Source organism: Saimiri boliviensis, chromosome 17, assembly GCF_048565385.1.
Source record: "Saimiri boliviensis isolate mSaiBol1 chromosome 17, mSaiBol1.pri, whole genome shotgun sequence".
Classification (NCBI taxonomy): Eukaryota; Metazoa; Chordata; class Mammalia; order Primates; family Cebidae; genus Saimiri; species Saimiri boliviensis.
In genome coordinates, this window is record NC_133465.1 from 42,510,553 (window position 1) to 42,528,000 (window position 17,448).

Genomic DNA, 17,448 nt, shown 5'->3' on the forward strand with positions numbered 1-17,448 from the left:
GACTCCATCTCAAAAAAAAAAAAAAAAAAAATAGTCTGGCTTTTAGAACTTTTTTTTTTTTTTTTTTTTTTTTTTTAGAGGGAGTCTTACTCTGTCACCCAAGCTGCTGTAGTATCAAGGTATCAACCCTTGATACCTGTTGCCTATATCCTCTCTCTCTCTGTCTCTCTTTTTTTTTTCCTTTGAGAGGGATTCTTGCTCTGTCACCCAAACTAGAGTGCAGTGGCCCGATCTCGGCTCATTGCAACCCTGCCTCCCAGGTTCAAGTGATTCTCGTGCTTCAGCCTACTGAGTAGTTGTGAGTACAGGCGTGGGCCACCATGCCCAGCTGATTTTTGTATTTTTTTTTTTTTTGAGGCGGAGTTTCGCTCTCGTTACCCAGGCTGCAGGCTGGAGTGCAATGGCGCGATCTCGGCTCACCGCAACCTCTGCCTCCTGGGTTCAGGCAATTCTCCTGCCTCAGCCTCCTGAGTAGCTGGGATTACAGGCACACGCCACCATGCCCAGCTGATTTTTTGTATTTTTAGTAGAGACGGGGTTTCACCATGTCGACCAGGATGGTCTCGAACTCTCGACCTCGTGATCCACCCGCCTCGGCCTCCCAAAGTGCTGGGATTACAGGCTTGAGCCACCGCGCCCGGCGCGATTTTTGTATTTTTAATAGAGACGGAGTTTCACCATGTTGACTAGGCAGGTCTCCAACTCCTGATCTTAGGTGATCCACCCGCCTTAGCCTCCACTGGGATGACAGGCGTGAGCCACCCTCACACGCGCTTAATACACATGTGCACACACTGTGCACACCCTTGCTCTAGACCATGTATTTTCTGTGAATCCAACACAGGGCTTGGCACAGCTTAGGCACAGCATGAAGTAAAATGCATCAATATGGCCGGGCGTGGTGGCTCACGCCTGTAATCCAAGCACTTTGGAGGCCAAGGCAGGTGGAGTTCAAGACCAGCCTAACCAACATGGTGAAACCTCGACTATATAAAAAAAAAAAAGGCCGGGCGCGGTGGCTCAAGCCTGTAATCCCAGCACTTTGGGAGGCCGAGGTGGGTGGATCACGAGGTCAAGAGATCGAGATCATCCAGGCCAACATGGTGAAACCCCGTCTCTACTAAAAATACAAAAAATTAGCTGGGCATGGTGGCGCACGCCTGTAATCCCAGCTACTCAGGAGGCTGAGGCAGGAGAATTGCCTGAACCCAGGAGGCGGAGGTTGCGGTGAGCCGAGATCGCGCCATTGCACTCCAGCCTGGGTAACAAGAGCGAAACTCCGTCTCAAAAAAAAAAAAAAAAAAAAAAAAAAAAAGAGCCGGGCGTGTGGCTCACGCCTGTAATCCCAGCACTTTGGGAGGCCGAGGCGGGTGGATCACAAGGTTAAGAGATTGAGACCATCCTGGTCAACACGGTGAAACCCCGTCTCTACTAAAAATACAAAAAATTAGCTGGGCATGGTGGCATGTGACTGTAATCCCAGCTACTCCAGAGGCTGAGGCAGGAGAATTGCCTGAACCCAGGAGGCGGAGGTTGCGGTGAGCCGAGATCGCGCCATTGCACTCCAGCCTGGGTGACAACAGCGAAACTCCGTCTCAAAAAAAAAAAGAAGAAAAAAAAAGAATCAATACAGAATTTTATGCAGATTTTGTGTTTTGTTGGTATAGTGTTTTATCAGCATAATAAAGATGCCAGAACATCTATAAAAGGACATACAAGAACTGGCGCGATGGCTCATGCCTGTAATCCCAGCACTCTGGGAGGCTGAGATGGGTGGATTACCTGAGGTTAGGAGTTCAAGACCAGCCTAGCCAACATGATGAAACCTCGTCTCTACTAAAAATACAAAAATTAGCTGGTCATGGTGGCAGGCACCTGTAATCCCAATTACTCAGGAGGCTGAGGCAGGAGACTTGCTTGAACCCGGGAGGCAAGACTCCCATCTCAAAAAAAAGAATACGCAAAAAACCATTAACAGTGGTTGCCTCTGAATGGTCTGGTTGCTGACAGGGCTGGCCAAGGGAACTATACCTTCCTGTACATTTTGAATGTTGTGCTGTACATCTGTTGCCTATTCTAAAACTTTATGTTTTATTCATTGTAAAAGGATTCCAGGCTGGGTGTGGTGGCTCATGCCTGTATCCCAGCATTTTGAGAGACTGAGGTGGGTGGATCACAAGGTCAGGTGTTGGAGACCAGTCTGACCAACATAGTGAAACCCTGTCTCTACTAAAAATACAAAAATTAGCCGGGCATGGTGGCAGGCACCTGTAATCCCAATTACTCAGGAGTCTGAGGCAGGAGAATCACTTGAACCCGGGAGGTGGAGGTTGTAGTGAGCCGAAACAGTGCTACTGCACTCCAGCCTGGGCAACAGAGCAAGACTCTGTCTCAAAAATAAATAAATAAACAAAACCCAAAAACTAGCCGGGCATGGTGGTGAGCACCTGTAATCCCAGCTACTCGTGAGGCTGAGGCAGGAGCATTGCTTGAGCCTGGGAGGTGGAGGTTGCAAGGATCGAGCCATTGCAGTCCAGGCTGGGTGACAAAGTGAGACTCCATTTCAAAAAAAAAAAAGGGATTCCAGAATTTTGCATGAGTATTATTTATTCAGTAAGGTGGTCAAAGGTCAGTTTGATGGGTAACCTCATACAAAGAAAAAACTTTGGCCGGGCGTGGTGGCTCAAGCCTGTAATCCCAGCACTTTGGGAGGCCAAGGTGGGTGGACCACGAGGTCAAGAGATCAAGACCATCCTGGTCAACATGGTGAAACCCCGTCTCTACTAAAAATACAAAAAATTAGCTGGGCATGGTGGCGCGTGCCTATAATCCCAGCTATTCAGTAGGCTGAGGCAGGAGAATTGCCTGAACCCAGGAGGCGGAGGTTGCAGTGAGCCGAGATTGCGCCATTGTACTCCAGCCTGGGTAACAAGAGCAAAACTCTGTCTCAAAAATAAAAAAACTTTTCCATAGCTCCTCCATAGCTACAGAATGCAGAGGCCCAGAGATAGCCCACTGGGTGAGGGGTTCCTCAGTGTATCTCACCACTGGACCATTATTTTCAAGTACAAGGTCTGGTAGTGATGGGGCAATGAACAGAAAACTCTTAGCTTTGATTCAGATGGAGGTTCAGGTTTTTAATCTGCATCTTTTACCTTCTTTGAAGCCTATTTTTGCAGCCCATATTTTGCAATATAGAATAGTGAAAATTCCTACCTCTCAAGGTTTCCCTGAGGATTAAGTGTGACAAAGTTCCAGAAGCTTTTGTAAAATGGCAAGGACTGTACAAATAATTGCCACCTCACCTGCCAGTATACCTTTTCCCCTCTAGGCTTTTGCCCATTTTCTCTGCTTTGAATACTCTTTATCTCTACAGTACCATGGGAAATCCTAGTTGTTTAACCTCTATGAACCTCTTTAAAGCAGCAAAACTGAAAATAATAGTAGCTACTAAGAGATCATGTGATAATGAATGTACGCAATGCCTGGTCACTGGAAATGTTCAATGATTATTAACTCTTATTATGTTACTCCTTCAAGGCTGGCTGGAATATTACTTTCTCTGCTAAACCTTAATACTTCCAGTCATATAATTATTGTTAATTAGTCATTTTTAATTACTCCCTCCTCATTTTTAATCATGGCTGATTATCATACCTTTATTACAGCACACACTAGTTTTTATTTTAATGGTTTTTTACCCATCCCTCTGGCCACTAGACATGACCTCCTCCTTCTGGGCAAGAAGCATAGGGGCACCTGTCTTTCTATCACTTGGACCTGACATTCAGTGGGTGTTGCCTAAGTGGCGAACAGAACATGGTAGCCAGCTGCCCTTCCCCTGGCCATATATTTATCTACAAATATGTATAGAGGCCAGGCATGGTGGCTTATGCTTGACATCCCAGCACTTTGGGAGGTCAAGGTGGGCAGATCACTTGAGGTCAGGAGTTTGAGATCAGCCTGGCCAACATGGTGAAACCGTGTCTCTACTAAAAATACAAAAATTAGTCAGGTGTGGTGGCATGTGCCTGTAGTCCCAGCTACTTGGGAGGCTGAGGCAGGAGAATTGCTTGAACCTGGGAGGCAGAGGTTGCAGTGAGCAGAGATCCTGCCATTGCACTTCAGCCTGGGAGACACAGTGAGACTGAGTCTCAAAAAATAAGAAAAAAGTTTCACTTTGTTACCCAGTCTGGTCTTGAACTCCCGGCCTCAAATGACTGTCCCGCCTCAGCCTCCCAAAGTGTTGGGATTACATGCGTGAGCCACCATGCTTGGCAGCCATAGATTTTTTTTTTTTTTTTTTTTTTTTTTTTTTTTTTTTTTGAGACGGAGTTTCACTCTTGTTACCCAGGCTGGAGTGCAATGGCGCGATCTCGGCTCACCGCAACCTCTGTGTCCTGGGTTCAGGCAATTCTCCTGCCTCAGCCTCCTGAGTAGCTGGGATTACAGGCACGTGCCACCATGCCCAGCTAATTTTTTGGTATTTTTGGTAGAGACGGGGTTTCACCTTGTTGACCAGTATGGTCTCGATCTCTTGACCTTGTGATCCACGCGCCTCGGCCTCCCAAAGTGCTGGGATTACAGGCTTGAGCCACCGCGCCCGGCCAGCCATAGATCTTTAGCATTTACCTCCTCCTACTCCTCTGCTTTGCCTATTTTTTTCTTCATTTTCCCCCCAGTGCCCTCATTTTAACAGTACTATACCTATTATATTTCCAAAAAGGCTGAGCCAAGCTTGCACAGAGAACCTGCAAGTCAGGACCTGAAAGGCTGCAGGGGATGGCAGCTGCTTAAAGGACCAGTTAACTACCTCTGGGAGGCCGCTAAGCTGGGGGAGAGAGGAAGGGCCAGACAGAGGCAGCAGAACATAAGCTGGTGCTGCTCACCTTTTCAAGGCCAACGCTTAGCTGCTTTTCCCCTGGCAGCTTAGGCAGAGGGCAAATATGCGTGTCCTTGGAGCCCCTCCCATGCCCTCAGAAGTAGTTGAGCGGGCCTCCTTCAGGGACCTAGATCAAAGCCTCTCTCTACCCTGCACTGGGCTATCTCTTGCTGCAACAAGGAAGGTTTGGTAGCACCTTGCTCATGGCACCTAGGCAAGTGACCTCCACCTGACAGGTGTTGGCAAATGTCCTAGGGTTCAAGTCACTGCTGTGCCTCAACCTTCTGAGAAGATCCTTGTTCTTCTCTTCCCTAAAATCCTGGGTTCTGTGGTCCTCTGGGGCAGACCTCCAGGGCCTAGCCTTTTTTTCTTGGCTAAATGCCAGGAATAAATGAAAAAGAATTCCCACCAGGTCATAAACCTTATGCTAAAGAGAAAAATCAGAACTTGGACTGGATGTTTTGAAACTTCTTCTTAATAACATCTTTTTTTTTTTTTTTTTTTTTTTTTTTTTGCAAACTTCGCATCCCAGATTCAAATGATTCTCTTGCTTCAACCTCCCGAGTAGCTGGGATTACAGGTGCCCACCATCATGCCTGGCTAATTTTTTTTTTTTTCTTTTTCTTTTCTTTCTTTTTTTTTTTTGAGACGTAGTTTCGCTCTTGTTACCCAGGCTGGAGTGCAATGGCGCGATCTCGGCTCACTGCAACCTCCGCCTCCTGGGTTCAGGCGATTCTCCTGCCTCAGCCTCCTGAGTAGCTGGGATTACAGGCACGTGCCACCATGCCCAGCTAATTTTTTGTATTTTTAGTAGAGACGGGGTTTCACCATGTTCACCAGATGGTCTCGATCTCTCGACCTCGTGATCCACCCGCCTTGGCCTCCCAAAGTGCTGGGATTACAGGCTTGAGCCACCGCGCCCGGCTTTTTTTTTTTTTTTGAGACGGAGTTTCGCTCTTGTTACCCAGGCTGGAATGCAATGGCGCGATCTCGGCTCACCAAAACCTCCGCCTCCTGGGTTCAGGCAATTCTCCTGCCTCAGCCTCCTGAGTAGCTGGGATTAAAGGCACGCGCCACCACGCCCAGCTAATTTTTTGTATTTTTAGTAGAGATGGGGTTTCACCATGTTGACCGGGATGGTCTCGATCTCTTGACCTCGTGATCCACCTGCCTCAGCCTCCCAAAGTGCTGGGATTACAGGCTTGAGCCACCGTGCCCAGAGGAAATTATTTTTAAATTATTATTATTTTTTTAAAAAACAGAGGCCAGGTGCAGTGGCTCACTCCTGTAATCCCAGCACTTTGGGAGGCCAAGGCGGGGGGGATCATAGGGTCAGGAGTTTGAGACCAGCCCGGCCAACATGGTGAAACCCTGTCTCTACTAAACATACAAAAATTGGCTGGGGGTGGTGGTAGGCACCTGTAGTCCTAGCAACTCGGGAAGCTGAGGCAGGAGAATCGCTTTGTTCCACTGAACTCACTGACAGAATGAGATTCTATCTCAAAAGATAATAATAATAATAAAAAAAAAAACAGGCTGGGCGCAGTGGCTCATGCCTGTAATCCCAGCACTTTGGGAGGCCGAAGTGGGCAGATCATGATGTCAGGAGATCGAGACCATACTGGCCATGGTGAAACCCCATCTCTACTAAAATACAAAAAATCAGCCGGGTGTGGTGGCACGCGCCTGTAGTCCCAGCTACTCAGGAGGCTGAGGCAGGGGAATAGCTTGAATCCGGGAGATGGAGGTTGCAGTGAGCCAAGATCGTGCCACTGCACTCCAGCCTGGCAAAAGAGCAAGACTCCATCTCAAAAAAAAAAAAAAAATCAAAAAACAAAAAATCCCAGAACATTATTGTGTGACTAATGGTTGAAATTCTTTTTTAAAATATTTTTTAAAAATTTTACTCATTTTTAAAAAGAGATGGGGTTTCTCCATGTTGGCCAGGCTGGTCTCGAACTTGTGACCTCAGGTGATCTGCCCACCTAAGCCTCCCAAAGTGTTGGGATTACAGGCGTGAGCCACGCGCCAGGCTAATGGTTGAAATTCTTAAGATGACCTGGGTGCTGCAACAGATACCCTTAGGGTTTAGGTTCACAGAATCCATGCTTGAATCTGCCGTATGCAACTTTTAGGTGCTTTATTCCACCAGTTCCATTGGCATTTCATCTTTGAGCCTTGGCACTCTGGTTATACTTTCTCCTGTGCTTGGTAGGGTAGCCACATTTGCCACAGGTCGACTTCTGAAGGTGGTAGGCCTTAGAGCAGGCATCCCCAGACTTTTTACACAGAGGGCCAGTTCACTGTGCCTCAGACCGTTGGAGGGCCACCACATACTGTGCTCCTCTCACTGACCACCAATGAAAGAGGTGCACCTTCCTGAAGTGCAGCGGGGGGCCGGATAAATGGCCTCAGGGGGCCGCATGCGGCCCGTGGGCTGTAGTTTGGGGACGCCTGCCTTAGAGCCACAGTGGCAGTGAGTCTTATTGCAAGGCTTGCCAAACAATGACATTCCCTTTGTCATCTTGCCTCTGTAGCCGAGACCAAAGAGCAGGAAATTCTTACCAGCCTCTTGGCAAAAACTAGATTCCTGGAATTTCACAGGAAAGATAGGGCAAACACATTCCTTGGGGGCTTGCTTCTTGATTACTATTGGAGGGCAGTGACCTGGTAGGAAGCCAGCATGGCATCCCCAGGGAGTGTGCCGTTCTGTTTGTTTAACAGCATGACCAGTTAATCCATTGCTCCCTTGGCGATACATCAGTCACCAGTTCAACCTCAGCTCCATTTCCTCTTTGGCTGTGAGATTCCTTGGCACTGCTTTTCAGGTTCTGTCACTGCCTTGCTGTGGGCAACCTTGAGGGAATTACTTAAGGTGAGAAGGCTGAGGACAAGCAGCAGATTGCGGTAGACCAGTAGCTCTCAACTGGGCATGATTTTGCCCCGCAGCCAGGGGGCATTTGTCAATATTCTTGACATTTGGCAATTTGCTGTCACGACTTAGGTGGGGATGTCAGTTGCTACTGGCATTGAAAAGGTTGAGGTTAGGGATTATAAACATTCACTACGCAAGGAAGCCCCTCCACAACAGTGAATTATCTGGCCCCAAATATGCCAAGGTTAAGAAATCCTGGGGTAGAAAGGCCATGATTGTATAAATGTCAGACAGACTGGGATTGGTGTCACTGACGTCCTCTGTGACCTTGGGCAAGTCACCGCGCTTGTGCAAACCTGATATCAGTCAGCATAAAGCTAAGAACACAGGTTCTGGACTTTGAAGCCCAGCTTTACTAACCAGCTGTTTTAACTTTAGGCAGAATAATGCCTCCTCTCTCTGAGCCTCTTCATTTGCTTACTTACCTGTAAACTGACTTATTCTGTAGGGATGTTGGAAGTTAATCATGGGAAGTGCTTAGCACTGTGTGTGACACACAGGTGCTCAAATGTTAGCCCACATTCTTAGAGCTCACACCAGCCTCCTTTTTCCTCTTGGAACTTCTATAGCACAGAGCTCATGTACACACATATACAATGATATAGGGCATGGTGTACTTATTTCTACTCTGTTGGTGCCTCAAACTCCTTCAGAGCAAGGATGTTAGAATTAGATTTCTTTGCTTCCCCTAAGGTCCCTAGGAAGATGGTTAAATACCTATATGGCTGTCTTTAAATTGCATGTAAATAGAATCCAAATTTTCTGTATGTTTTAACCCTTTCATTAAAAAACACCAACCAGATATGTTCTTGGTTTCACTATTTCACATTTTACGGTTGAGGTATGAGGTTTTCACAGGATGGATCCCACTTTTAAGTTAGTACTCCTTTTGAAGCCATCCAATTTGAAACAATTCTTTTTTTTTTTTTTTTTTTTTGAGACGGAGTTTCGCTCTTGTTACCCAGGCTGGAGTGCAATGGCGCGATCTCGGCTCACCGCAACCTCCGCCTCCTGGGTTCAGGCAATTCTCCTGCCTCAGCCTCCTGAGTAGCTGGGATTATAGGCACGCGCCACCATGCCCAGCTAATTTTTTGTATTTTTAGTAGAGACGGGGTTTCACCATGTTGACCATGGTTGGTCTCGATCTCTCGACCTCGTGATCCACCCGCCTCGGCCTCCCAAAGTGCTGGGATTACAGGCTTGAGCCACCGCGCCCGGCCATGAAGCCATCCAATTTGAGACAGACCACGTTCCCAGCATCCCTGCATGATTTCTCTGTCCATGGCTAGCTCCTGCAAGGGCTTAGAGAAGAGCAACTGTTGATATGTCAACTTAACTATGTTTTACATGGGTTATCAGTCCCACTTTAGCCAAGAGGGGCAAGACTGGTGGGCACAGACTTTGAGAACCCAAGGAAGATGCTGCACAAAGTTCTCCAAGGAATTCATTAGTCGGCACATGCCCCCAAATACTCTTATCCCTAGCAAAACTAAGATTATTACTTCTCCAAGAACCAGAATTGTGTACTTTATCTGCTTTATTTAAGGACATTTATCTCTGAGAAAAGCTAATTGATAGTGAAAATGAAACCCATATAACTGGGGCTAAACACAGGCAAATAGAAACCTACCTCTACCTTTAACCCTTTAACCTGCTGTACAAGTTCTTTGTGACTTTCTGCGCCACCTGAATTGTTGTGTGACCAGAATGAAATTAGATGGGATAAAAAAGAAAAAAGAAAAAAACAGATGGGACAGCACTGCAGGTAAGGTTTAAGCTGGCCTGGGGGGGAAAGTCCCCAGTCTGCCACTTACCAGCTCTGTGATACCGGGTAAGTTATTTTGCTTCCCCAAACCCTGGGTCTGTCATTTGCAAAACAGGCTTAAAGTTGTGCTTATAACTCAGGGTGGTTGAGATAACATTGTAAAATCCTTGGTGCAAATTAAGCCCTTCAAAAGTGTAACCTATTAATATACAGTTGTTCTTTGGTATCTGTTGCAAATTGGCTCCAGGACCCCAGTGGATACCAAAATCCACAGATGCTCAAGTTCCTTATATAAAATGGTATGATATTTTGCATATAACCTATGCACATCCTCTCATATACTTTAAGTCATCTCTAGATTACTTATAATACCTAATACAAGGTAAATGCTATATAAATAATTGTTAAAATGTATTGTTTGGGGAATAATGAAAAGAAAAAAAAAGGCTATACATGTCCAGTACACATACAACCATTCACTTTTTTTTCCTGAATATTTTCTGTCTACTGTTGGTTGAATCCACAAATATGGAATCTACGGATACAGAGGGTCAACTGTACTAAATTTGAAGAGAAAAAACCAAAAATCTCATTACTCAGGCAAACCCGTCCTGGGAGTTTCGCTCGTTACCCAGGCTGGAGTGCAACGGCGCGATCTCGGCTCATCGCAACCTCCGCCTCCTGAGTTCAAGCAATTCTCCTACCTCAGCCTCCCGAGTAGCTGGGACTACAGGCGCGTGCCACCATGCCCAGCTAATTTTTGTATTTTTAGTAGAGATGGGGTTTCACCTTGTTGACTAGGATGGTCTCGATCTCTTAACCTCATGATCCACCCACCTCGGCCTCCCAAAGTGCTGGGATTATAGGCGTGAGCCACCACGCCTGGCCCCCATATTCTTTTTTTTTTTTTTTTTTGAGATGGAGTTTCAGTCTTGTTACCCAGGCTGGAGTGCAATGGCGCGATCTCGGCTCACCGCAACCTCCACCTCCTGGGTTCAGGCAATTCTCCTGCCTCAGCCTCCTGAGTAGCCGGGATTACAGGCATGTGCCACCATGCCCAGCTAGTTTTTTGTATTTTTTTTAGTAGAGACGGGGTTTCACCATGTTGACCAGGATGGTCTCGATCTCTCGACCTCGCGATCCACCCGCCTCAGCCTCCCAAAGGGCTGGGATTCCCCATATTCTTATAATCATGGGAGTGCTACTTCTCAGCCCTGAGGGGTCCCAATCACCAGTGGCTGACCAAATTCCCTCTCCTCACCCTTCTACAAAGGCCCTCCTAAAGGTCAAAGGACAGAGGCACAGCCATGGGTTTAGAGAAACATTCTGTTTAATGGTAAAGCTTAGCACACCCCAGCACCAGGAATGGTATGGAGTCGCTGCAGCAGGGACAGGCAGGGGACCCCACAGAGCCTCACATGGCGAAGAGGATGAGGAAGGCGACCATCAAACAGAAGAGCCCCATGGCCTCAGACAGGGCAAAGCCCAGAATGGCGTAGGAGAAGAGCTGCTGCTTGAGAGACGGGTTCCTGCCAGGGACAGAGATCATTGCCAGTTCAGGGAGAGGCAGGGTGAGGGCAGGGGAGGACACAGGAGGATGAGGTGAATGGGAGTGCTACAGCTGAGAGGGCCTACCCTGCACATATCCTGGGGATTTGGATGGACAAGCAGAGGGGACCAAGCTGGTAAGTTTAAGTGAGCCAGGCTGGACACATGTGTTCTCTGGAGAAACTATGATGTAGATGAAGTCAACCTTAAGGCTCCTGAAGGGAGCTCCTCCAGCTGAGGCTTCCCCAGACAGGGTGGAATTTACAGTGGGAGATGCTCTAAGGCCGCCCAAACTTACCTGGCATAGCCAATGATCAAGCTGCCAAACACCGTTCCAATGCCAGCCCCTGAACCAGCCACACCAACTGTGGCTGCCCCAGCACCAATAAACTTGGCTGCTGTGTCAATGTCCCGGGAGACAACACTGGTCTGGAACTCCCGTCGGGCCACCTGGAGTGGGGAGCTGCTGTAGGAAGGCTAGAAAGAGAAGCAAGGCAGAAGAGATAGCATAAAGATAGCGTGGCATAAGGAAAGGTGGCTGACTCCACCTCCCTCACCCCACCCACCTGAGCTCTGAAACTGTTGGCAAACTGCCTGGTAAATGCAGAATACTCTGATTGCAGAGTATGCTGGGAACTAGTCTTAGGGTCTGTTGTCAGACAGGACTAGAAAAATTTCATGAGTTAGACAGACTTCACTTTTAGAAGTTTCTAACCTATAAGGCTTACCTTGGGGGACTTAGAACTATTAAAGCACACAGATTCTCCAACTCTCCTCCCACTTTGGTCTAAAAGCAACTTAACCTGAAGGACCCCTGTCTGGCGACATTCCTTGATTTAAAAAAAAAATTAATAAATTGGCCGGGCATGGTGGCTCACGCCTGTAATCCAAGCACTTTGGAGGCCAAGGCGGGCGGACCACCTGAGGTCGGGAGTTCAAGACCAGCCTGACCAACATGGTGAAACTCCGTCTTAAAAAAAAAAAAATTAAATAAATTAATTAATGGGTTTTTTTGAGTCAGGGTCTTGCTCTGTCACCCAGCCTGGAGTGCAGTGATACAGTCACAGCTCACTGCAGTCTCGACCTCTGGGATTAAGTAATCCTTTCATCTCAGCCCCTGAGTAGCTGGGACTACAGGCACATGCCACATGCTTGGTTAATTAAAAAATTTTTTTTTGTAGATATGGGGTCTTACTGTGTTGCCTAGGCTGGTCTCGAACTCCTGGGCGCAAGTGATCCTCTTGCCCCAGGCTCTCAAAGAGCTGTGATTACAGGTGTAAGCCACCACACTGGGCCTTGGGAACATTCCTAAGAGGGTCATTCCTTCTTTACCTGTTTAGATGAATTCTCTGGGCCATTCAAGAAGGAGGCAGACACAGGCCTGATTAGACCCCTGGTACAACAGCGGATCTGTAAAATCAGAAAGCCACATCCTACCAAATCAGTCAAGGAAAAAAAGTCCTAATTGCTGAGCTGTAAAAAAAAAAAAAAAAAAAAAAAAAAAACTACAGATTTTATAAACAGAGTAAGTTCAATGTAGAAGTCAATTTATCCCTGTTTCTATTGGATAGGCCTGCCCCAGAGACAGCTCCCTTGACAGCCTGATGTAGTCAGCAGTGGCAGCCTTCACCATTCAAAACCATACCAAAGTTCACTTTCTTTGGGCACAGCCTTAACTGGTTTCCCAGAATGGAACAAGTACCCACACTAATACCAAAGCAGATACAGGAAGGGTTTATACCCAGATCACCAAGTAATCAGATGGGGGAAATTTTATTCTGCTAAAATACACTCACTCCTACACACCCTAAATGGGGTGGGCCACTCAGCCCTGGAAACCGAATGGAATAGCCATCCAAGGAGAGCCATCTGTAACATGGCTTTTTTGAAATAATTTTTAGTTCGGTGGTTCTCAAACTTGGCTGCACAACAGAATCATCTGAAGAAGTCTAAAAAATACAGATGTCTGGGTTGCACCCCAGTTCCCAAAGTCTGATGTAAATGGTCTAAGATGCAGTCTAGATTTTTAAAAGCTCCCTGAATAATTCTGACGCGCAGCCACCGTTGATAACCACTGTTTTAGTGGGCTGTCTCTATGGTCAATCCAGACTGGGGATAAAGATCAAATCCAGGATCTCTGACCACATTCCAAAGCCAAGATAGCTTGGTTCACAGGCCCAGGTAAACGGGTTACCGTCGTCATATTCTACAGCCTCTTCAACCAGCCTATAACATCAGGACGCCAAGCTCCTCTCGGTTCATTCATTAAGAACTGCGGATGGCGCCCACACCTCACACCTGGTACTACAGAGCACGGCGGCGCGGCAGCTTACCAGAGCCGGAGAAATGAGTAATGCCCTGGTGGTCTGCATTTTTTCAGTCTGCAGAGGGGGGAAAAAGTAATAATAATCCCATTGACGGCCTGGTTTTTGGCTTACAGTGACGACCTTTGGTCGTCCTCTTCACCCCCGCCCGTCCTCCCTAGACCACGCTCTTCCTTGCACCATGCCCCAGCTGAAGAGGGCATCAGAGGTCAGAGGGACAGAACAGCGGGTTTTCAAGGAAAAGTCCTGGAGATCGGAAGTAAGGAAAGAGGCCCAAGCCCCAGGAGGGAAATGTTGCGAAAGGGAATGGTCTCCCGGGAAGACTGGAGGTGGACACTGGGCATGTGTCGCGCAAGGTCCTGCCCATCTTACACAGCTGTCCTCGACCTGCCCCAGCCGAGGCAGTTAATCGTTCATTACCGTTGGTAACTAATATTAATTGATAAGGCCATGTATAGACTGCCATCGCCTCTCCCAGCACAGGGGGGAAATACACCTCCACATTGCCCAGCCCACAACCCTGCCGATCGCTGACTCCCGGCCCCAAGTCACCTGCACTCCCACTGCCCTGCAGCCCCTGCTCGGCCCACAGCGCTCGCCCGGCTCAAGGTGACAGACTCACCTCCCAGCTTTAGCCCTAGGTCTCAGCGCTCAGCTTCCCCCACCCACGTGTCCTGGGCTTCCTTCATTCTCATTGGCCGTAATATCCCCGCATCCTCATTGGTTTGCGTCATCAATTCCTCCACTCATATTGGCTTTCCGCAGCTTCTTCCTCTCTCTCCACAGGAGCTTCGTGGCAATTCCCGCCTCCATGCGGATAGAGGCGGGGCTTTCCTACGAGATCTGGATTACGATTGGTCCATCCCTGAAACGCTCGACCATAGAGTTGCCGGGACTCAGAGGTTCCATAACCTCGCGCACAAGATGGCGACCAAGGTGGAAACTGAAGAAAAGGGCGTGGGAGAGATGACGCGACGTGTGACGCAGCCAGACACATGACTTTGGCCCTGAGCCTTCATTCGGGCGCCCGGGCCACGGGGCGCGTTGCATATTGGGATTTGTAGTTGTACCAGCGGGTCCCCACCAAGGACATTCCCGCGAGACATTCGAGGCCGAGAGAGCCGAAGCCTTTGCAGTAATTCCCACTGTGGCGGTTTGCGAAACTCCGCTTTCGCCATGGAATATAAAGGCCGAGTGGAAAGTCCCCAGGCGGTGAGCGCGCTTTTGTGGGCCTCTGCCAGTGTCCAGCAGTCATGGACTTTTTTATTTGTTTAAAATAAAAAAAAATTTTAAATATATTTTAAAGTAGGGGCTTATGGACTTTCTTTTCATTTTTAAAAAAAATTTTTAAATTTTGTCAGGGCTCGGTGGCTCCTGCCTGTAATCCCAACACTTTGGGAGGCCGAGGTGGGCAGATCACGAGGTCAAGAGATCGAGACCATCCTGGCCAACATGGTGAAACCCCGTCTCTACTAAAATATACAAAAATTAGCTGGGCGTGGTGGCGCGCACCTCTGGTCCCAGCTGCTTGGGAGGCTGAGGCAGGAGAAGTGCTTGAACCCGGGAGGTGGAGGTTGCAGTGAGCCGAGATCACGCCACTGCACTCCAGCCTGGCACCTGGCGACAGAGCGAGACTCTGTCTCAAAAAAAAAAAAACAAACTTAAATTATATATATATATTTAAACGAGGGGCAGATGGCTTTTTTAAAAATTTGTTGGGCCAGACGCGGTGGCTTATGCCTGTAATCCCAGCATTTTGGGAGGCCGAGGCAGGTAGATTACGAGTTCAAGACCAGCCTGGCCAACATGGTGAAACCCCGTCTCTGCTAAGAATAGAAAAATTAGCCGGCCATGGTGGCTCATGCCTGTAATCCCAACTATTCGGGAGGCAGAGGCAGGAGAATCACCTGAACCCGGGAGGCGGAGGTTGTCGCGCCACTGCCCTCCAGCCTGGGCGACAGAGCAAGACTTCGCCTGGGGGGGAGGGGGTGAAGACGGGGTAATTGTTTATTTTGTAAAAACAGCACTGAAAGGATGAAATATCCCTATAGAAAAACGAGCAAAGGATAGGAACAGGCAATTCACTAAGGAAGAAATACGAATTGCAGAAACGAATGTCAGTCAGCCTTCCTAATCAAAGAAATAGAAATTTAAACACACCACCTCCTACTGCTCAAAAGAGCAGAGTTCTTTTTATGAATGTGAGCTGCATGCTCTCCTATATTGCTGGTGAGAGGATGAATTAGAAAACCTTCCTTGAAAGCAGTTTGGCAATATTTATTTTTATTAAACGGCTGTGAATGGGCCATCCTCTTTGACCCAGTAATTCTTGAGTAATTGAGAGCCTTTAAGCTCTCCATCCACTTTCACCCAGTAATATCACTTCTAGGAATTTATTTTGAAGAATCAGAAATGCAAAGATTCGGGCTGAGGGCGGCGGCTCACACCTGTAATTCCAGCATTTGAGTGGCCAAGGTGGGTGGATCACAAGGTGAGGAGTTCGAGACCAGCCTGGCCAACATGGCGAAACCCCTGTCTCTACCAAAAATACAAAAAATTAGCTGGGCATGATGGCACATGCCTGTAATCCCAGCTACTCTGGAGTCTGAGGCAGGAGAATTGCTTGAACCTGGGAGATGGAGGTTGCAGTGAGCCCAGATTGTGCCACTGTACTCCAGCCTGGGTGACAGAACAAGACTCCATCTCAAAACAAGAAAAATAAAACGGAAAAAAAAAAAAAAAAGCAAAGATTCTTTTAAAAAGATGTGTATTTGCAGAATTTGTCAAAATTGGAAACGAATAAATGTTCCACCAACAGTAAAAGGTGAAACAAGTTATGATCTTTTTACTTGATGATATAAGCAGAAATAAAGCATGAAATAAAATCGTGTCCCTGAAGAATATTTTATTATTTATGATTTTTATTATATATATTTTTTATATTTTTAAATTTTATTTTATATATTTTTATTTATTTTTCTTGCTTTGTTGCCCAGGCTGGAGTGCAGTGACGCGATGTTGGCTCAGCTCAACCTCTGCCTTCCGGGTTCAAGCGATTCTCCTGCCTCAGCCTCCTGAGTAGCTGGGACTACAGGTGCCCACCACCACACTAGCTAATTTTTGTATTTTTAGTAGACTTGGGGTTTCACCATATTGGCCAGGCTTATCTTGAACTCCTGACCTTGTGATGCACCCACGCTGGACTTCCAAAGTGTTGAGATTACAGGCGTGAGCCATGGCGCCTGGCTATGATTATTATTATTATATTATTTTCTTTTTTCTTTTCTTTTTTTTTTTTTTTGAGACGGAGTTTCACTCTTGTTACCCAGGCTGGAGTGCAATGGCACGATCTTGGCTCACCACAACCTCCGCCTCCTGGGTTCAGGCAATTCTCCAATTTTTGTATTTTTAGTAGAGTCGGGGTTTCACCATGTTGACCAGGATGGTCTCGATCTCTCTTTTTTTTTTTTTTTGACAGAGTTTCGCTCTTGTTACCCAGGCTGGAGTGCAATGGCGCGATCTCAGCTCACCGCAACCTCCGCCTCCTGGGTTCAGGCAATTCTCCTGCCTCAGCCTCCTGAGTAGCTGGGATTACAGGCACGTGCCAACATGCCCAGCTAATTTTTTTTGTATTTTTAGTAGAGACGGGGTTTCACCATGTTGACCAGGATGGTCTCGATCTCTTGACCTCGTGATCCACCCGCCTCGGCCTCCCAAAGTGCTGGGATTACAGGCGTCAGCCACTGCACCCAGCCTTTTTAATTTTTTTTTGAGATGGAGTTCTGCTCTGTTGTCTGTTGCCCAGGCTGGAGTGCAGTGGCACGATCTCAGCTCACTGCAGCCTCAGTCTCCCAGTTCAAGCAATTCTCCCTCCTCAGCCTCCCGAGTAGCTGGGATTACAGGCATGTACCACCACACCTGGCTAATTTTTGTATTTTTTAATAGAGACGGGGTTTCACCACGTCGGTCAGGCTGGGCTCGAACTTCTGATCTC

General features: G+C 47.5%; 1 protein-coding gene and 1 long non-coding RNA gene across 3 annotated transcripts in view; one reads left to right on the forward strand and one right to left on the reverse strand.

Moving 5' to 3' along the window:
* The window catches only part of LOC120366756 (uncharacterized), a 29,998-nt gene that overhangs the window by 1,523 nt on the left and 11,027 nt on the right, over positions 1-17,448 (forward strand). The window contains exon 2 of the long non-coding RNA XR_005581322.2: positions 14,241-14,666. This is a non-coding gene — a long non-coding RNA (uncharacterized LOC120366756). The remainder of the gene's footprint in view (positions 1-14,240; positions 14,667-17,448) is intronic.
* ATP5MC1 (ATP synthase membrane subunit c locus 1) lies at positions 10,895-14,182 on the reverse strand. Of its 2 annotated transcripts, none has more exons than XM_010341860.3 (5): positions 14,077-14,182; positions 13,464-13,511; positions 12,463-12,540; positions 11,429-11,607; positions 10,895-11,111 (listed from the first exon to the last, which is right to left on the reverse strand). In XM_010341860.3, exons 2-5 carry the CDS (start codon positions 13,500-13,502, stop codon positions 10,997-10,999), a joined length of 411 nt encoding a protein of 136 aa, XP_010340162.1. In that variant the 5' UTR covers positions 13,503-13,511; positions 14,077-14,182; the 3' UTR covers positions 10,895-10,996. The 2 variants fall into 2 exon arrangements, with proteins under 2 accessions (XP_010340162.1, XP_010340161.1); XM_010341859.3 differs by having other exon boundaries at positions 14,007-14,131.